The sequence below is a fragment of the Rhinatrema bivittatum genome, unplaced genomic scaffold, assembly GCF_901001135.1.
Source record: "Rhinatrema bivittatum unplaced genomic scaffold, aRhiBiv1.1, whole genome shotgun sequence".
Lineage (NCBI taxonomy): Eukaryota > Metazoa > Chordata > Amphibia > Gymnophiona > Rhinatrematidae > Rhinatrema > Rhinatrema bivittatum.
Genome location: NW_021820972.1, coordinates 66,821 through 84,570, shown reverse-complemented (window position 1 = coordinate 84,570; position 17,750 = coordinate 66,821). Strand labels below are relative to the sequence as shown.

Here is a 17,750-nt window from a genome sequence, read left to right as displayed (position 1 = left end):
TATTGCATTCTCCATTATCGTAGAGATGTATTTTGGTTGCTCAGAATCATCACCATTAAAGAATGTTTTTTGAGTGTGTGTTGCCAACATCCTCATTAAAGACCAAGGCAAAGAATTCATTCAGTTTATATGCTATTTCCTTGTCCTTCCTGAGCACTCTTTCTATCCTTTGGGCATCTAGCAGCCCAACTGACCACCTTCACAGGCTTTTTACTTCATATGTACTTGAAAATTTTTAGGTTTAGTCCTTTATATCAAGCTTCTCAAAATCTCTTGGTCTTTTTTACTACTTTTTTATATCTAACCTTCCAGTATTTGTTCTTGCCTATCTTATTCATTTGGGTCTGCTTTCCATTTATTGAAATATGCTCTTGCCCTTAATTACCTCTTTCACCTCATTATTAAACCATATTGGTGGTCATTCTTCACTCTTTTTTTAATGCATAGAATACATTTTATCTGGACTTCCAAAATGGTAATTTTAAACAATGCTCATATCTTTTGCAAATTTGTAATTTTGTATTTAGAAATATGCTTTGCATGTAGTTATTTGCCACTTTGGCTTTTTTGGTGATAACTGTGTAAACATTTTTTCAGTGTTCTGCTTTCTTTAACATAGTAATTATGACAGAAAAAGACCAAATATTCCATCTAGTCTGCACAGCAAATTTCTTATGGTGGTAACTGCTGCTCCATGTAGGTTACCCCCATGTTTCTGTTAAGGGTAGTAACTGCTGCTCTGTGCAGGTTACTCCCAAGCCTTATGTTAAGGTTATTAATATTTACAATCAGAACCAAGCAACTATCAAACCCATAACAAAATCACTGCTAGCAACTTTTTTGGGGGTGAACGGCTGCCTTGATAAGTCATATGATACTGCTTGAATTTGCTTTGCTGTTAAAGCATCCATTTAGGTAAATTCAATCTTAACCACAGACTCTGATATTCTAACTTCCCTGTTTTTCATGTATCCTTGAAAGAGAATGCCCTTCAAATTGTGCAGGTCTGAACAACTATTGGCTTTACCCCATAGTCTAGTCTAATAGCTGCTCTATCTCCAAGTTAAAGTGCCTTAAGGTATATAGGACATCATCATTTCTGTTCCTTGTTCTGTGTAAACCGAAGTGGTATGCACTAGTGCATGAACTCCGGTATATAAAAGCCTTTAAATAAATAAATAATAAATCATGGTCCAGATTCACTAAACCATGATTTTTTACCACAGGAGGGGCCCAATATTGCAGGGGGAGGTGGTAATGCAGTATCGCCACGTTCTTGTGTCTTGTGGAAAAAGTCCATGAGACAAAGGAAAGTGGCTGAGGCCTAGAGAATGTGCAAGGGCAGCCCCCAATGCATGGGGGTCACCAACTCAACCCCCTCCCACCAACTTTTACCAAAAGACACTGAGGGACTGCCCCGGGGCAGCTATTTGAGGTGGCCCTGCAAAAACAAGTTAAAAAAAAAATCTGCCATACAGTGAGAGCCCCAACCCCCTGCCAAAAGCGCCACTCCTGCCAGAGCAATGGGAGACCCCCCTTCCTTTCTTGAACCCCTCCATGCCCCCTTTTCCATAAAAATGAAAGGCCAGTAGAGCCCCCCTCCCAACCCCCAAGCAGTCACCTGGTGGCCTAGTGCCCCCACTCCGGACCCTTCCGATCTCCCCCCCACCTTGAAAAGTGCCCTTGGTGTGCAGTGGATGGGTCGAGGTGCCCCTGAGCCCCCAGGGCTGGTTGGCAACTAGCCTTTGCCCCACCACAGTAAGACAGCTTAACCTAATGCCTTTCCTTTCTTCTTGAAGATGACCTATATACCTTTGTCTGTCTGTTAAAGCATTCTCATTGTATTCTTCTGAATCACCACATATTTATAATGTGTATTTGTCTGACATGGACTGCACATTTTGTAATGAAAATGTCACAGCAGTGTGTGTTTTTTCCATGTAAAAAGTGTAAATGTGGTTACAAGATCTAAGAATTAGAACTTGAATCCCAGTTTTGTTTGTAGTTACATAGGAGACTGCGAGATCAACGTGGAAGTGAAGAAGTTGTGTAAGGCGGGGGTAAAGGGTATTCAGGTGAGTAAAGCACACACCGGTGTAGGTCACCAGAAATCCATGTGCTTTAATGAACTGGGGAAAATGCACCAAGCAAAAGTCTGGAATGGTAGAAGGCTATGGCATATGATTTACTGTTGGTAACATAGGAATCAAATATTCAAAATGCCTCTCCCCTCCCCCCCCCCCCCCCCCCCCCCCCCTGTACATCAGTAGTAAAAGGAAAATATCTCCTCGCTTGCAGAGGGCTCTCCGAGCACAGAGCGAGAATCTGTAAAAAGTGAAATAAACACACATCTTGAATACTGCAAGTGAAGGGGAGGCCGTGAACCCCTGCTGTAGCATAGTGTACCCGCCAGCTTTAGAAGCACTTCCCAACCTTTTCTATGGCAGGGACTGGTTAGATACTTTTCTTAAGTTAAGTGGACCAGTTGCAGCACTGATGAGCAGGGAAGGGAGTTTTCTCCATTAAAGTAGGGGCAAGGAAGGATATAGTCCCTCCCCCACCTGATCTTTAATCTCATGGGTGAGCCCTGCAGCTGGTCTGTCATTTTAAGAAGGTAACTAGCCAGTTGAAGAAAATTTTCTAAAAAAAATTCAAAAACCTTGTTCTTTATTAAAAAAAACAAACAAACAAAAAAAAAAACCCTTCTCCCTCCCCCCTTTCCCAGCCATCTAACAGTATTGTCCTCTGAAAAGAAAAAATATCTCCCTCTTTCCTAGCCAGTCAGCAGAGAATCATTGAAAAATAAAAAATCCTCTCCTATCCAGTCAGCCAATAATTGGTCATTAAAAAAAAAAAAAAATCCCTCTCTTCCTTCCTCAGTCAGCCACCAGCTCATCATTTAAAAAAAATAAAATAAAAAGATACCTGCCTTTCTCTCTCTCTTCCCCTGCTAGTCAGCAGCACTACTACAATTAATAATCCCACCTTGTGGACTTTTCTTTTCCGGTTGGGTCTGGTCCGGAGTCCCGACCCATAGAAGGGGATCGTCTGCAGTTCAACGTTAACAAATCTGCATGAGAACTGAGTCTTTGTCTGCTCTGCCCTCAGGTCCCATCTTGGCTCCCATCCTCTCCTGGCTTCTGTACAGGAGGAGTGACTTGAAAGTAGAGCAAGACCCTGAGTCAGTCTTAAGCCAGTTCATTAATATCCGCTACTCAGAGATGAGGCCTCAGGACAGGCCCCCATTGAGGGGATGGAAAAAGATTCCAGAGCGCAGTGGCCTGGAGGAAGTGGTGCAGGTGCAGTGCGGTGCAGTGTGTGCAGCTGCAGGGCAGGTCTTGCTTCCTCCTCCAATCGCCGTTGATCTGTGGACCGACAGAAATGACGCCGGGCACCGGTGGTTGAGAAACACTGAGCTTTCGGAAACACTTTGTTCTGTGATCTGAAGGAAGCCGCATTCTGTGGCCTTTGAGCCAGATGATCATCTCTTTAGTAATCCTTTTTTTTTCCCCATGCATCAGCCTCTTAATTTTAGGCTCAGGTATAAACCTCATGAGTGTGGGCTGAAAATCCCTACATTTGAATTGACTGATACTCATCATCAGGGGCAGATTGCAGAAAAATATCAGCCCGAGGGATTTTTTTTTTTTCAAAACTGGCCCACAAGTTATCTGGCTGACTCCCTTGTGCATTTTCCCTGCAGCATGTTTCAACAGTTCCCAAAAGTATGCCAACCTTGACCCTTCATTGGTATATCTTGTGACCTGAAACCTGGAAGAACTGAGCCAAAAAATATCCAACATAAATTTCACATTTTTCCTAAATAACTTAGATAGCTGCGTGCCATCTTCCATCCATGCAATTGGTTGCCATCCGCTCCCAAGTCTGTTTACATCTCTCATAATTATATCTTGGATTCCTGGTCTGGTATTAGTTTCTTGCCAAGCATCAGCTCTTTAACTAGTTACCAAGTAATGTGATGACCACACGGTCAGCCAGTGTCACATATACATACTATCAGACACAAAGATACTCACACTCACACTCTTGCTCACAGTGTATGGGTGTGTCATAGAGAAGAGTGTGAATGGGTATCTTTCTGTGTCTCTCTCTTTGAAATACACATTCTGTCATTGTGCTGGTGCTGCTGCTGCTCATATACTCACACAGTGAGTATCCCTGCTTCAGTACTGCCACATGTTTATCTAAATGTTTTTGCTTCCTGCCAGCCCTTCCCCAGCCTGCAGGTGCTCTCACCCTCTCCCTTTCCCATTCTCATTCCCATCCTCACTCCAGGAGACTCAATGTTCCCACAGTCAATTGACCCTTTTAGGAGGAAAGCCCAGCCTACAGAAGTCTTCCCAACACTGCATCAGCACTTCCTCTTGGCTCACCCCATCCTTTTTTGTGCCTGTAGCTTGCCTCCACTTCTCCATATCACACCTGCCATTCCAGTTCATTCCCATTGACTGAGTGCTACAGAATCTGCTGCTTTTATAGTTCTCCAGGCTCTGAATGCCTACCTACTCTATTACAGCAGGCCCTAAAACACTAATACACCTGAAATTAGGATAACAGAACAAGCCAAGCTATTATAGATCCCTACAAAGAAACTATACGCTAGCAGAATACCTCACTTCAGTCGCACATGCAGAACACACAGCCCCTCACCAAATACAGAATAGACAATAAAGTTTAACTAGAAACATGCAAACAAAAACTGAATTGGAAACCATAAGACAGTACAATGATGGAAAACCAAACATCAACATTCCTCATTAAACATCAAACAAAATAAAGATATATAAACCATCAATCATAATAGTAAAACTATATTAAAAAAAAAGAATAAATATTTAAAAGCAGCTGATGAATAGAACATTGAATGATTACAAATATATAACATTGGAAAATTAAAACACAAAATCAATAAAGTATTTCAAAACAGCAGATGCATCAAATAACACCCAATAATTAAAACTAAGGCTAAAAAAATTCCCTTGCTCTTCATACCTGGAAACTTTAAATTCCAGTCACCCTCAGATTGTCATGGATTAGTCAGGGATAGGAGGTATACACAATCTATCTTCTTTCGCTTATATATACACACTTTCTAACATATATGCTCATTCTCACAAAACTCCCTTATTTACTCTCACTTACATGCTGACTGGCTCTCGAACATCCAATAATTAAAATAAGTTTTTTGCAATATTTCCCAAACATCAAATATTTCAAATAGCAGACATGAAATAACACCCCAACATGTAAACTAATAGGATTAAACATTTCCAGCTCGCCATACCTGGGATTGTTTGATATCCAGTCACCCACAGATTGTTGTGGATTGGGGGAGGGGGCCTCACAATCTTTCCCACTCTCCCTCCCCAACATTCACACATGTTGTCACATACACACATAGGCTGTCTCTCACATATATGCTGTCACATGCATAGACTTTCACTCTCTCACACACACACACTCAGGCACTCTCATTCTCATACATATGTCTCTCACATACATATATGCTCTGTCGCACTTGCATACACATGCAGGCTATCTCATACATAATGCAGACTCTCTCTCTCATACACACACCCAGGCTTCCTCTCTCTCTCTCTCACACACACACACACACACACACACACACACTTTTCATGCAGTGCTGCTCTTCAATGCTGGAAGGGAGGAGGAAGAAGGCCACTGCTACCCATGGCTCCTGCAAGGTGGCTGGGGGGAGTGGAGGGCCTTGGCTGCTACCGCCCAGGCCTCTCTTTGGCTTGTAGAATGATAGGCATTCAGGCCTCTCTTCAGGCCGCAGCAGGATTTTCTTTGGGGCAGGATAAACCAAGTGATCGGAGCAACTGGCCCACCAGGGGATGCCTGATCCCCCGATAGGCCAGTCTGCCCCTGCTCATCATTCTATGTGCTTTAGATGTCTCTTCTGTCTCCAGGAACAACCTCAGAAGTGAACAGGAGGAGATCAGTACTTGCATAGGATGTGACAGCACAGTAGGCAGGTACAAATGGGTAGATTAGGTGGATCATGCAATCCTTTTCTGTCCCTGCAGTTCGGGGGGGGGGGGGGGGGGGGGAGGGAAATGTTTTTTTAAAGGCTTCGTTTAAATTGAAAAATATGGAGTTAGGTTTACAATGGTAATATCCAAGATCTGGTTGGTTAAAGCAGCAAAGCCGCCTACTCGCTGATAAAATCAAATTTTCCTCTAGCAGGAGGCTGAGGGGGAGGGTATGGACATGTCTGCCTTAGTCTGCTCTTAAATTTTATTATGCTGTTTCTTTTGAAAACAGAGGTTAAGAAATTCATTGGGGTGTCGAGAAATGCAGGAGCAGCAGAACCTGCATCGTTCCTGTCGGTGCCTGCTGCTTCTCAAGTACCTCCCTCAAGCCTGCAAATGCTTGAAACCATTAGGGAGGCCAGCAGGTGGCGTCACCGGAGCCCACATACCTGCTCAGCTAGTGCTTTGTCTTTTATTTTTTTTTCCTTTTAAACTTAATAGGTCCGTTTTTAAACAGACCTGGACACCTCCCGCCTGCAGGTCACTGACGCATTCAAATTCTTAGTGAGTGGGATTGCCCTCTCTGCCCATAGCGTCTCCCAGCAGGACGTTTGCTGCCACTGATTGCCCACCCTGTCATCACGCCTTGATTTCAGTTTAACGGGCATACAAAACTTTTTCCCTTTATCCTTCAGCATTTCATTTGTGTTCATGTTGACCAAGATAAAATCATTTTGTCCGTAAGGTAAGCTTGCTTTAACAGTCTGTATTGACATGCAAACCTCTGGGCATGCTAAATGCAATAAGAAAGGCCTATTGATTGTGATGTTAAATTGGGAAATACTTTATTATTTCAGAAGCAGGCATCGGCTCCGAGCTGTCTAACGCTTTGCTTGCATTGCTGTGTTTGTAGGTTCATGGGACTCTGCGGGTGGTTCTAGCACCTCTCCTTTCCGAACTACCTTTTGTGGGAGCTGTGACCATGTTTTTCATTCAGAAGCCTGTAAGTATTTTAAAATTACTGGGTTTTTTTTCTTTCTGAGATTCAGCCAAGAGCTGTTTAAGATTCAGAGCATGAAACCAGCTGGAGGCAACAGCATTTAACAGTTTTTGCCTCTTATTGATGGCAATTCATGTATTTCCTTTAGCAAAATTTGATTGTATTACAGTATGCTTGTCTTTTTGGTACTACTGAGGTCTCTGCCACCTCCTCGCCTCAGTCTCAGCAGTTCAGCCCTGTCTCCTTGTGGAGGGGCAGGGGCAGGTGGGGGCCCAGAATTGATCCATGTGGTCCCTTCTGCCCCAAGCAGTATCGGGACACTTGTTCTGGACCGTTCTATCAGACGTTAAGCCCTGATGTTTAAAAATACATTTGGACATATTCCTGGAGAACAGGCCCACTGACAAATATTAGCCAGGTAGACGTAGGCTTTGCAATAGGTGATGAATCTCCCCATCCATATCTGCCGAGTAATTCCAAGAGACCGAGATTGGCTGCAGAGACAGGATGCTGGGCTCGAAGGACCATTAGTCTGATCATACTTGGCACGTCTTATGTTCACACAAGAAGTGGAGATGGAACCTGAACCGGGGGCTTCAGATTTGCTCCTCTGCTCTAGCCTAGCGGTATTCTGTACTTTTCCCCCACCTCTTAGCCTTGGGTAGCAAGTTACATGGGACAATTGTAATCATATGATTTCCTGCACATCGGGGGCCGATGTAATAAAACCTGCACTAAAATTGGCTTTAAATTTTAGCTAATGGGATGCAAATGATCCATGCATAAATAAAAGCACGCTAGAAGTAAAATGGGTGCTTTTTTTTCTTTTCTTTTTTTTTTTACGCTGAGGCTATTTGCAGGCCTATTACAACTGCAAATCCTTACTAGCAGTGGAAGAAGGGCCAAGCAGAGCGGGCTGGGCTGAACCAGCTCGGCAGGGTGAGGCCCTCCCTCCCTTCCCAAACTCCAACTCACTCATCCCATCCCCAGGCAACCCCAGTCAGAGAGGCCTTACCTCCTCTGGGCAGGGCTGCTCCCTTAATGACAGCGGATTGGTCAGGAAGAGGACCAGCTGCCTCTGCGCATTTCCTTGCATTGCAGGGTGATATCTAATTAGGCTATTGTCCTGCAATTTGTATGCACTTGTGCTAAGCTTGCTGCAGATCTTTTCAGCGCTAAGGCCCTTGTTACATACCTGGGCAATGTTGGCACCAAAGAAAACCTGCGCTAACCGCAGTAAAAACACATATGATAAGCTTGGCGCAGCTTATTACATTTGCCCCCATATAAGTTATCAGTAACTCTGAAAACAGGCAACGCTGGGTGAGATAAAATAGTTTTATTCAAAAAAGAAGGCAGCCAGTGTAGGTGGAAACAGAAACCTGATGTGCAAATGGCAATCTTAATTTGACTCTGAATGTGCTTGCACCAGTGGAGCACAGTATTTATCATGACAAGAGTCCCAAATGGCAAGGCCCAGGTCACAGGACAAAGTGCCACAGCCCCTATTGGTACAAAATGGTGACTGTACATGGTACCAGCGGGGAAAAAAAAGAACCAAAGCCCAGGATGTCTCTTATTTGGAGTATATTGCAGTGGTGAATAATAAAATGTATGTCTTGCTCGTGATATAGAAAGCCTTCAGATTTGAAACAACTGAACCTGGTTTAGAGCTTGGATCCATGCCCTGTTTAAGAATTGCACATTATATAAAAAAAAAAAAAAAGCTTGTTGATGTTTCTTATTGTTTTAGCACCTGGAAATCAACTGGACAGGGTTAACAAACCTCCTGGAAATCCCTGGAGTCAGGTAGATAAACGTTCATTTGTGTAATTTTGCTAAAGAAATGTCTGCTGTGCTTCCTCGGAAGGTAATGAAACCGTCCATTAGCAGCTGCGTCCAGAGCGTAGCTGTTGGGTTGCTTGCTGGCTGCGGTTTTGGTCCAGCTTCATTGACTGTTCCCTATCATAGCCAACTGTTTGTCTTCCCTGCTGTTGCTAGAGGTAATGTGTAAGCCAGGGGTCCCCAGACTTTTCAGGGCAGTGCTACATAGGGCATTTCAAATCGCAGGAAGGGGGTCCCCCCCCTCAGATTTTGCATGGGGGTGGGGGTCAGGAGTGCACTCATGTCTGGGCCCTTGTGATGATTTGAAATGCTGGGGAAGCAGGGAGAGAGCGGGTCAGTAATATTTCTAGATTTCTGAGTACCACATACTCTGCATCTGCCCCCTGAGAAGGGGGTATGTGTGTTCTTGTGATGCACTCCTCCTCCTTTTCTCTTACTCTCCCACCCTTCATATGCTCTCATCCATCCCCTCATATTTCCCTCTCCTTCTCACCTTTTTTGCTAGTCCCCAGCTTTCCAATGCCATGGACCCCCATTTCTTCTCTCGCTGACCGGGCCTGGAAAATTCTGCCACTTTTCTGCTGCTCTACACCAGGGATTTAAAAAAATAAAAAAATATATTCCTTCCCCTCCTATTTCCAAAGGCAAGAAACTTCTTTCGGGGGCTGAATCCTGTCATTGTAAAATAATTTAAAAAAAACAAAAAACAAAAACTGGCAGGCTGGAAAATCGAGCTCTGTGGGCCATTGAAGGCCCCTGCTGTAAGCTTTCCATTTTCTGAGGCTTTCGGAAAGTAACCTGAGCTTCCACAGTAACCATTAATGACTTTATTCTGTTTTCTTTATGGGTTAAGCCTTATACTTATAGTTTATGTCCTGCTTTTTCAGTGGAACTGTCCAAAGACCTGGCTTGGCCACTGTTGGAAACAGGACGCTGGGCTTGATGGACCTCGGTCTGACCCAGTATGGCAAATTCTTATGTTCTTAAGCAGGTTACAAAAGCAAAAACATCATCCCAGCGTTTACTTACTAGGTGAAACCGTAATGAGCCGTTGCGTGCGTGGAGCTGCCTGCGGGAAACACCGTTGCATAGCAAGGGGCTATGTGCATATCTGCAGATATTGGGGATATTTTTAGCCGCCTGCTTTCATCTTGTCTATGCAACAAAGTGCCTCCAAGCCTGAGGGTTTAGATGATAACATTGTGTAAAATTAAACAAAAAAAAAATCTTGCAAAACTGAAATTTCAGTTTTTTAACTTGATTGCATAATTATATTGCTGCTTTCTTACTAAGCTCAGGCACACTGTCGCAGCCTGGAGGGGAAAGGCAAGTTTCCTTAAAGAAGGATCCACACCCTGTGTTACAGAGTAATTTACATAACTTCAAAAAGCAGCTTGTTCTCCATCTCTATGGGGAGAGCTCATCGGGTAGCCAGGTGAGACTGCTGTAAGATGAAAGCAAAAGAGGAGATGCTGCTAGTAGTTGCGTTAAAGGTATTTCTCCATTTGTAATCTGAGCTCCACCGCCTGCCTGTGAAATGCAGGGGCTGGTTGATTAAATTAATTGCTGTAAGTGACAAACCTGATACTGAGTGTAGAAAACAAAACAACAAATTCACACGCCGCTTACAGATAAGCTGCAGCTTTAAAAATGGAAACCATTTTAGTGTTGGGTTTGGTGTTGGGTTCTAAACTTTTCTGTCTGTCTTACTTTTTTGCCTTTGAGTGCTTTGCTCTTTCAGATCCGCAGTGTCATTTTCTCGGCTTTCAGCTCAGAGATGAGCGCTGTTCACTGGTGCACAGGTGAGAGCAAGTTGTACCGACATGCCCAGGCGTGGAGCAACTTGACATTCGAGTTGGCCAGGGATGTTTCTTCCTGTGCGTTAATCGCTTGGGAGATGTAAATAGTGAAACAGCAAATTGTTTGGACACTGCTCATCTCTTTATTATTTTTTTTTTTGGGAAAGCTTTTCTTTGTTTGACAGTAAGCCCAGTGAAGCTCATGATAACTGTTCTAGGATGGGTGTCTTCCTAAACAATCCTGAAGGAGATCAGGCTGTGTACTGCTGTGAAATCTGTATGCATTTGGTGATTATTTCCCCTGGTACTGAATGATCTGCTCAGTGTCACTATGGCTTTATAGTCAGATGCTTTTTAAAGTACGCATCTGTAGCTCAAGCCTCTTGTCAGTGTTCCCAGCTTAGCTGCTGCTGTTACTCAGTACTTTTTTGTGTACTAAATCCACTTGCCCACAGAAGAACCTGCCGTTGTGATCTTATCTTACATCTGGCAGGTTTGATTTATTTTATGCTTTGGGGGGTTTTTTTGTTTGGTTTTTTTTTTGGCCTGGCAGTTGCCTCACTCCCATGAGCCTCCAGGGCTGGGATCTAGCACAATAAGATTTACTATTTTGAATTTTTTTTTTTTTTTTGCCCTATTTTATATCTCTGCCCAACCTGCTTCCCTCTGCTATGGTAGTGACAGTCCTCAGCTGGGAGGTCACAAACCAGAGTTCCTTCCCTAACCCCTGCAGTTGTGGGCCTAAGATCCAGCCTCTGGGTGTGGCTGTGTCGGTGTCATCGCTGAGATTCCCCTTCTCCCCACCTCATCCCCAGGCTCTGCAGCATCCCTGCCTCGTGCCGATCCGGGAAGCAGAAATCAAATCTGGGTCCTCTGCATAATATGGCGTGCAATATTGTCACCCACCCGCCGGGCTGTCCACACAACTGTCTGTGTTTTGGCAACAGTGTTATTTCCCCCCCCCCCCCCACCCCCCACCTTAGTGTCACCGTAGCTTTGTAGTCAGATGGGCGTAGCACAGTAGTCATATTGCTTGCCTGCCCGCCCGCCTGCTAAGAACGGCATCTGGCTCATGCTGTTGTAAATATTTTCACTTGCGCTCTCTATAGTTCGATAGCAGTTACCTTTGAATGATTTGGATACGGGTTTTCATTTCACAACGCAGATGTAATTCACCCTCCCTCCTGTCGCCCCCCCCCCCCCCTTACTAAACACACCACACAGTTTCACAACTTGCTTAACCTCTCGTTGGAACGGTTCTGGCTTCCGCATTGCTTTTCACAACCGCGCCGCCGGTACGCGAGTTAGGATAGCGAGAAGAGTGCGCCGACTCCTGTCCTGCCCTTATGACCCAGAATGTTTGGGGACAGGAAAAGCAAGAGATGAGTGGATTTGCTGATGCTGCTGGTCGGTAATTTTTTGTTATCCGCAAGGTTGGGATGGATTTGTGCTTCTGCTGTAGTTGCCAGCTGCCACTCCCTCCCGAGCAGCTGCCACCTCCTATTCCCCACCCCATGAACCCCTAATTCCTCTGCCACTGTTCCCTGCAGGCATTGTTTCTTGTCCAGCCCAGACCTGCAATTCTCTTACCTTGGGATTTTAACATTTTACCCACTCTCATATTGAGATTGGAGGGGGAAGAGTGTGCTGCAGCTGCAGAGATTTTCTCTCTTCCCTTCTCCACCCCCATCCGGGCAACATAGGTTCAAATACACACATAATAAGTGAGCTTATCAGTCATGTTGCCCGGATGCCTGCACTAATTGCCCCTGACAAAGTTTCAAAATGAAATACGAGTCGTGTTGGGCTGGGCTAGTTTATGGTATTGCAGATCTGTGGAGAAGGATTGCCATCTTCATGTAATAAGATAAATGTTGCCAAGTTTCGTGCCTTCACTTTAAAAACTGTGCAAAAATATAAAAATTATAAAAGAGAAAAAAAGTGAATTGGTGAAAACAATGATTATGCTATATGCTGAGTCACCTATATGGTTTGTTTAGTTCTTTTTTTTTATAGCAGGTAACCATTAGTAAGTGAGAACTTTCCAGCACATTTTTATGAAGGCCTGTAATTTAAAGTTTGTGTTAAGTGCAAAGTCTATTTACGATGATTGTTTGAGCACTATTTGAATTTAACATGATGACACACAATGCTTTTGTTTTGTTACTTATGGTCTCATGGCATTAGACCTGTTATAGCACAAGTTGATTATGGGCCTGGCCCTTATAGCCTTGGGTAAGCTGAGCACCAACTGCCAGTACTCAGACAGCCCTACTTATAAAAAGGCAACTCTGCAAATATTATACTAGGCTCTAAAATGCCTATACAGAGAAAGGTGACCAAAATGATAAAGGGGATGGAACGACTCCCCTAGGAGGAAAGGCTAAAGAAGTTAGGACTGTTCAGCTTGGAGACAAGATGGCTGAGGGGGGATTTGATAGAGGTCTACAAAATCATGAACGGACTTGAACAGGTAAATGTGAAACGGTTATACTACAAAGACTAGGGAGCCGAAGGGTTAAGTCGACCGTCATAGTTGTTGTTTCAATTATTAGGAATGTAGATAGCTGGGTGGCTGGTGGGCGTGAGCATCACCTGGTAACTTGCCTGCCTGGTATGAAGGTAGCAGTCCTCACGCGTCACCTAGATAAGATTTTAGACACTGCTGGGGAGGAGCCGGTTGTCGTGGTACATGTGGGCACCAATGACATAAGAAAATGTGGGACCAAATTTAGGCTCTTAGGTAGAAAGATTAAATCCAGAACCTCCACAGGGAGCATTCTCTGAAATGCTCCCTGTTCCACGCGCAGGTCACCAGAGGCAGGCAGAGCTCCGGAGTTTCAATGCGTGGAGGAGACGATGGTGCAAGGAAGAGGGATTCAGTTTTGTAAGGAACTGGGCAATGTTTTGGGAAATTGGAATCTTTTCTGAAGGGATGGGCTCCACCTTAACCAGGCTGTTGGCGCTAACCTTAAAAAGGAGATAGAGCAGTTTTTAAACTAAATCAATGCGGAAAGCTGACAGTCGCTCAACAGCGCATGGTTTGGAGGGAGGTGTATTTTCGAAGGATACTAATGAAGCAGGGAGAGTTAGGGCATCCCAACAGAGAGGTTCCAAAAAAAAGCAAAAGTAGTCCATGAGCCTATAAGTAAAGAATCACCTGAGCTATAAGATTCCAAATTATACCTGTCAACTGAAAAGCAGGTAGTTAATATAAACATAAAACACATTTTGAAATGTCTGTATGCCAATGCCAGAAGTCTAAGAAGTAAGATGGGAGAGTTAGAGTGTATAGCAGTGAATGATGAGAGACATGGTGGAAGGAGGAGCTGCTGCTTTATATATCTATAGCTATAAAGACTAAATCCCTGAAGGATTAAGAGAGGCTCACAAAGTGAGACAGGTGGTATATTAAGCTTTTAAGTCTCTGCTACATCGTGAGTGTTGGATCTGGTACCTGTTCCAGCTTTTAACTTTATATTTTGTGTACGTGTATAAATAAATATATGTAGTATAATTTTTTTTTAAATATTTTTTTTGTAGTGACATGTCTGACACCATGATCGTGGACATCATTGCGTCGTACCTTGTGCTGCCAAACAGATTCACGCTCCCACTAACAAATGAGCTGAATGTGGCCCAGCTGCGCTTCCCTCTCCCACATGTGAGTCCCTCTGCCCCAGAGGTGTTTTTCTGGTTTCAGAGATAAACAGCTGATGTAAAATCTGTTTAAAATTACAATGTGCACCAGGGCGCAAGGGTGGGGGCCGTAACAGAAAACCAGAGTTTTAATGTTGCGATTTGATGGAAAACCACTTTGGCAGCAATAAATGATCTCCAGGACCGCAGGTACATCATAAATGTGGTGGAATAGGGAGCATATTCTGTGGGCTGAAAAAACTCATAGTCGTCGTCGTCCTGTGAAGCTGAAAGGAGGGAGGTTCAAACAGAATGAGGCAGTACTTTTTGAGTGAAAACATGATGGACCCAGCAGAAGTTATGGCAGCCGGAACAGTGGCGTGCATGGCAGACCTGCTTTATTGTATCGTTACGTATCGTGAGCCGCTTTGCATCCAGCATTGGAAGAAGGTGGTATACAAATATAATAGGCACAAAGGGACGTTTATTTCCCCTCAGGGGAAAAATACCATGGCACGGTGAGCGAGCCCCTAAGTTTTCTGCGCCTGAGGCAGTGGAGGGTGACGTGACTCGCCCACGGTCAGGAGGAGGAGCAGCAGCAGCATTTTGAACCCGCGGCACCCCTGGTTCACAGCCCGCTGCTCTAACCACTAGGTTGCTACCCCACGTTTGTGATGGGGAGAGAAGACCAAATCAATTTGCGGCAGCACGGTAGACAGCTACAAATGGGCAGACTGGGTGGACCAAATGGCTTTCTATCTGCTGATATCAGTTTCTATAAGTCCTATGACAAAAATACAGTCCTAGTGATTGATGCTCCCACATATCAATAGTGATTGCATTTTGAAGCTGGTTGAATAGCAGCGCCACCTCACTGTCAGGTCGATACAGTACAGTGTGCTCCGTCGGAGCGCACTGTCAGCCTGCTCTGGACGCGTGTTTTCCCTTACCCCTTATTCAGTAAGGGGAGGAAAACACGCGGCCCACCCGCGGCACCTAATAGCGCCCTCAACATGCAAATGCATGTTGATGGCCCTATTAGGTATGCGCGCGGGATCCAGTAAGTAAAATGTGCAGCCAAGCCGCACATTTTACTCTAAGAAATTAGCGCCGACCCAAAGGTCGGCGCTAATTTCTTCCGGCGCCAGGAAAGTGCACAGAAAAGCAGTAAAAACTGCTTTTCTGTGCACCCTCCGACTTAATATCATAGCGATATTAAGTCGGAGGTCCCCAAAAGTTAAAAAAAAAAGTAAAAAAAAAAATTTGAATTCGGCCCGCGGCTGTCGGGCCGAAAACCGGACGCTCAATTTTGCCGGCGTCCGGTTTCCGAGCCCGTGGCTGTCAGCGGGCTCGAGAACCGACGCCGGCAAAATTGAGCGTCGGCTGTCAAACCCGCTGACAGCCGCCGCTCCAGGCCAAAAGGAGGTGCTAGGGACGCGCTAGTGTCCCTAGCGCCTCCTTTCCCTCGTTTGCACTGCGTCGCCTAATTTGCATGCTGGAGCATACTGGATAGCTCGCACCGGCGTTCGTCCGCTCTCCCGCGGTTTTACAGTATCGGGCTGTGTGGCAGGTACTGCCGTAGAGGCAGGTTTTGTCATGCAAATTAGCTTTCTGGGTAACATTGATTGCTCCACTTGCATCTCACTAGGGCTCTCGGTGTGTACCTTGTCCTCTGTCTGATGTATCCAGGCCCCTCCCCCCAACCCCACCTTGCCAGTTCAGCTATAACTTATTGGTTCAGATGGGCCTGAGCTATTATGGGCTGTTTTTCTTTGTTTTAGGGAGTCTTACGGGTTCACGCCATTGAAGCTGAAGACCTCATACCGAAAGACACCTACCTCCGAGGAATAATTAAAGGCAAGTCTGATCCTTATGCTGTGGCAAGAGTGGGCACCAAGATCTTCAGAACTAAAACCATCAAAGAGAATCTGAACCCCAAATGGCATGAAATGTTTGAGGTATGGCACTTTTTTTTTTCTTTCCTTCTTCTTCTCCTGGACACTGGCCATTTGTCTGAACTTGCATTCCCTTGCACCTCCGGCGCAGTTATTTGGGGAAATACAACCAAAGGCAGATGAGCTTGCTTAAGGTGGCACAGTTTGCTGTAAAACATAAGTAGGGTACTTCATTTACAATTTAAACTGTTTTCACCCATAAATTCCCAGAGTATTCAAAGTTGAAAATCTGTTTAAATGTTTTTTTTCACCCCAATTTTAGGCTGATTTTAGGTAGAGCTCTAGAGCAGCAGATGGCAGCTTTTTATGGCCACCAGCCAGTGCAGGCCAAAGAGCATGCAGCGTTTTCAAGTCTTGCTCCCTGTTATGGTTTTGAGGTGTTTTAGAGTGGGTTATTGGGTGATGGCCACTCCCACGGGGAGGAGCCCCGAGAGGAACCACAGAACAAGGCTAGACTCGAGACATGCAAACACACAGAGATTTGTCTTTTATTATACAGCTGAAGGATACCACCAGAGGTGGCAGTAGTGAGGTGATCCAGCGATAGCAGTCCAGGGACCCTCGGCAGAGGAGACCCGTCTCACATAGAATAGTATAGGGAGTTCCAGATGCTGAGCTGTAGATGAGACAGACTGATAAAGGTTAGATTACTCACTAAGTTGGTAGCTGTACAGATGGAGATCCCAGCAGGCAGAAGTAGTTGGATTGCAGGCACCAAGGCAGGGAGAGCAGGCCCTCGAGGAGCAAGTACCCGGTATCCCAGACAGGAACCTGAAAGAAAGCAAAGGGCCCCCGAGGAGCGGGTACCCAGGTTAAATGAATAACCCTGAAGGGCAGAGAGAGTTTCAAACGGCAGAGTAGCTTAGACCGGGCGAGTCCAATCCTTGCTAACTCAATCTGCTAGCAAACGAAGGGCAGGCTAAATACCCGGATGGCGTGACGTCACTCGAGGGGGACGTCCCCGAGGTTCCCGCCATGACGTGGATAAAGATGTGGGTGGCGTGTGCGCGCGCGCACCCTAGGAGACCCTCAGGAGAAACATGGCGGATAGCCTTGCCATTGCCGTTCCGGGGACGCCGGAGAGAGCGGCATGCAGACGTGGTGGTAGCCATCTTCCCAAGGCTGGCGGGGAGAGCAGAGAGAAAGATGAGGCACAGAGGTCTAAGCCATCTGAGACCGACAGACGCAACGCTCCCCACCAGTGAAAGCGCTCATCCTCCAGTGCTGCTGATGCAGCGTTTTCAAGTCCCACCTCTCCCTACCCCCTTTCCAAGCAGCCAAGGTGCCTGCTGTCTGGTGCTGCCGCACCCCACCCTATCAGAAGCACTTCCTGGCAGGTTTCCTGACCATGCACTAAAGCAGAAGTGCAGTGCCGCGGAGCGTGAGAGCCGCAACAAGCATGCTGCCAAAGAGCGAGGGAGGAGGAGCCAGGAGCAACCCCCGGTAAAGATGGGGGGGGGGGAGAGGGGGATTCTTGGCTTAGGTGCGGGGGTGG

General features: G+C 45.4%; 1 protein-coding gene across 1 annotated transcript in view; it reads left to right on the top strand.

Moving 5' to 3' along the window:
- LOC115082337 (extended synaptotagmin-3-like) overlaps positions 1 to 17,750 on the top strand; it is a gene marked incomplete at both ends in the record, with an annotated part of 112,563 nt that overhangs the window by 32,201 nt on the left and 62,612 nt on the right. Inside the window, 5 exon segments of the mRNA XM_029586573.1 lie at positions 2,006 to 2,075; positions 6,931 to 7,020; positions 8,771 to 8,826; positions 14,205 to 14,325; positions 16,082 to 16,258. Coding sequence (XP_029442433.1) covers positions 2,006 to 2,075; positions 6,931 to 7,020; positions 8,771 to 8,826; positions 14,205 to 14,325; positions 16,082 to 16,258 — 514 coding nt within the window.